Source organism: Microtus ochrogaster, chromosome 22 (assembly GCF_000317375.1).
Source record: "Microtus ochrogaster isolate Prairie Vole_2 chromosome 22, MicOch1.0, whole genome shotgun sequence".
In the NCBI taxonomy this organism is placed as follows: Eukaryota; Metazoa; Chordata; class Mammalia; order Rodentia; family Cricetidae; genus Microtus; species Microtus ochrogaster.
Window position 1 is genome coordinate 28,453,798 of NC_022023.1, and position 1,848 is coordinate 28,455,645.

Below are 1,848 nucleotides of genomic sequence, written 5' to 3' on the forward strand. Positions count from 1 at the left end.
TGTGTAACTGTGTGATATGTTGTATTTGTGTAACTGTGTAAAGATGTGTTGCATTTGTTGCTGTTTTACCTTGCTTGCCTATGGCACCTGGTTGGTCTAAATAAAAACCTGAATGACCAATAGCAAGGGAGGAGGTAAAGGCAGAACTTCCGGGCAGGGAGAGAAGTAGGAGGAGAAAGTTAGGCTTGAAATACGAAAGAAAAGGAGATGACAGTGAGACACTAGGGGCAGCTAGGTAGCCAGACAGGGCGGAAGGAGAGTAGAACATTAGAATGAAAGAAAGGCTAAAGAGCCCCGAAGCAAAATGTGTATGAATAGAAGCAAGTTAAATTAAGTTTAGAAGAGCTAGTAGGACAAGCCTCAGCTAAAGGAGAGCATTCATAATCAATTCTCAGTCTCTGTGTCCTCATTTGGGAGCGGTCCCCCAAATAATTTCAACTACAGACTTCTCTCCCTTCCCGTATCCCCTTAATCTTCTCGCCTACTTGACAGCCTACCTCAAATCTCAGTGGGTCTGGGGCCTGCTGGGTTCCCAGTGTCAGTGCCTGCCAGTACCAGCCACTGCTTGACTGCCAGGGTCCTCAGGGGCCTTGAGCTGCCAGAGGGGACTTGGTGGAGACTGGTGGCTGCTCCCAGACCTCCGAGGGCTCAGCACCAGCCACCAGGCAGGGACCGGGGGTCAAGTACAGATGCCCGAGCAGTTGGGTGGTCATGCAGGAGAACATGGACAACATTGACCTTCATTGTGAACAGACCTTACCAGCTCTGTTGACTTCTGACTATAATTAGAGTCAGTGCTTCTAGCATTTAAAAATCTTTCTTTGTATTGCTGCGATAGGAAGCGGTGGAGGAACTGGAAAATCTCCTGTCTCAGAAAATCTACTGTCCTGACAGCAGAGGGCGCTGGTGGGATCGCCTGGCTCTGAACTTGCACCAGCACCTGAAGCGCCCGGAAGCGGTAAGCAGTGGGCAGCAACAGCAGCCCGAGCCTGTTTGACTTGAAAGTGATTTTGAAATGGCAGGCCCTGGGGATGGAACTGAGAGCCTCACAGGTACCTAAATAAGCACCCTGTCCCCAGCTGCCACAGCCTAGGAAAACTCTTTCCTTTAGCTGACTTGTTTGTTTATTTTCTGGTCAGGGCAGTTTCACTAGGTCTGGCTGTCCTGGAACTCACTATGTAGACCAGGCTGGTTTGGAGCACACAGAGACCTGTTTGCAGCTGCTTCCCTAGTACTGATATTAAAGGCATGCACCACCATGTCTGGTTTATTTTTATTTTAGTTGAAATACAATTGCATTGCTTCTTCCTTTCCTTTTCCTCTCTTATTAATCTATGGTTCTGTGAAAATAATTAAAGTATGATTTTTATCACCATTGATGTATTTCTATATAATACATGGAAAGGTTCTCTAGATAAAACAAAAATTTTCAAATATTTAATTTTTATCAAAACATTAGAAACAGGCTGGGCGATGGTGGCGCACGCCTTTAATCCCAGCACTCGGGAGGCAGAGGCAGGCGGATCCCTGTGAGTTTGAGACCAGCCTGGGCTCCAAAGCCACAGAGAAACCCTGTCTCGAAAAACCAAATAAATAAATAAATAAATAAATAAATAAAACAAAACATTAGAAACAAATGTGGCAATGAAATAAAAACTTAAAAGAAATTCTAAATGTAATTAGAAGATATTTTTCCATTTGTTAGTATTCTTTGGTGGATTCTTCCAAACCCTTCCCCTACCCCAAAAGAGCAATATAGCAGGGCTGATTCTAACACCAGCATGAGGTAGAAGCTCTGACTGGGAGGGGAAGGGGTTGACAGTGGGCTCCAGGAAGTGGAATGAAGGA

General features: G+C 45.4%; 1 protein-coding gene across 1 annotated transcript in view; it reads left to right on the forward strand.

The window, feature by feature from the left end:
- The window catches only part of Fan1 (FANCD2 and FANCI associated nuclease 1), a 30,174-nt gene that overhangs the window by 15,394 nt on the left and 12,932 nt on the right, over positions 1–1,848 (forward strand). Inside the window, exon 8 of the mRNA XM_005357806.3 lies at positions 839–958. Coding sequence (XP_005357863.1) covers positions 839–958 — 120 coding nt within the window. The remainder of the gene's footprint in view (positions 1–838; positions 959–1,848) is intronic.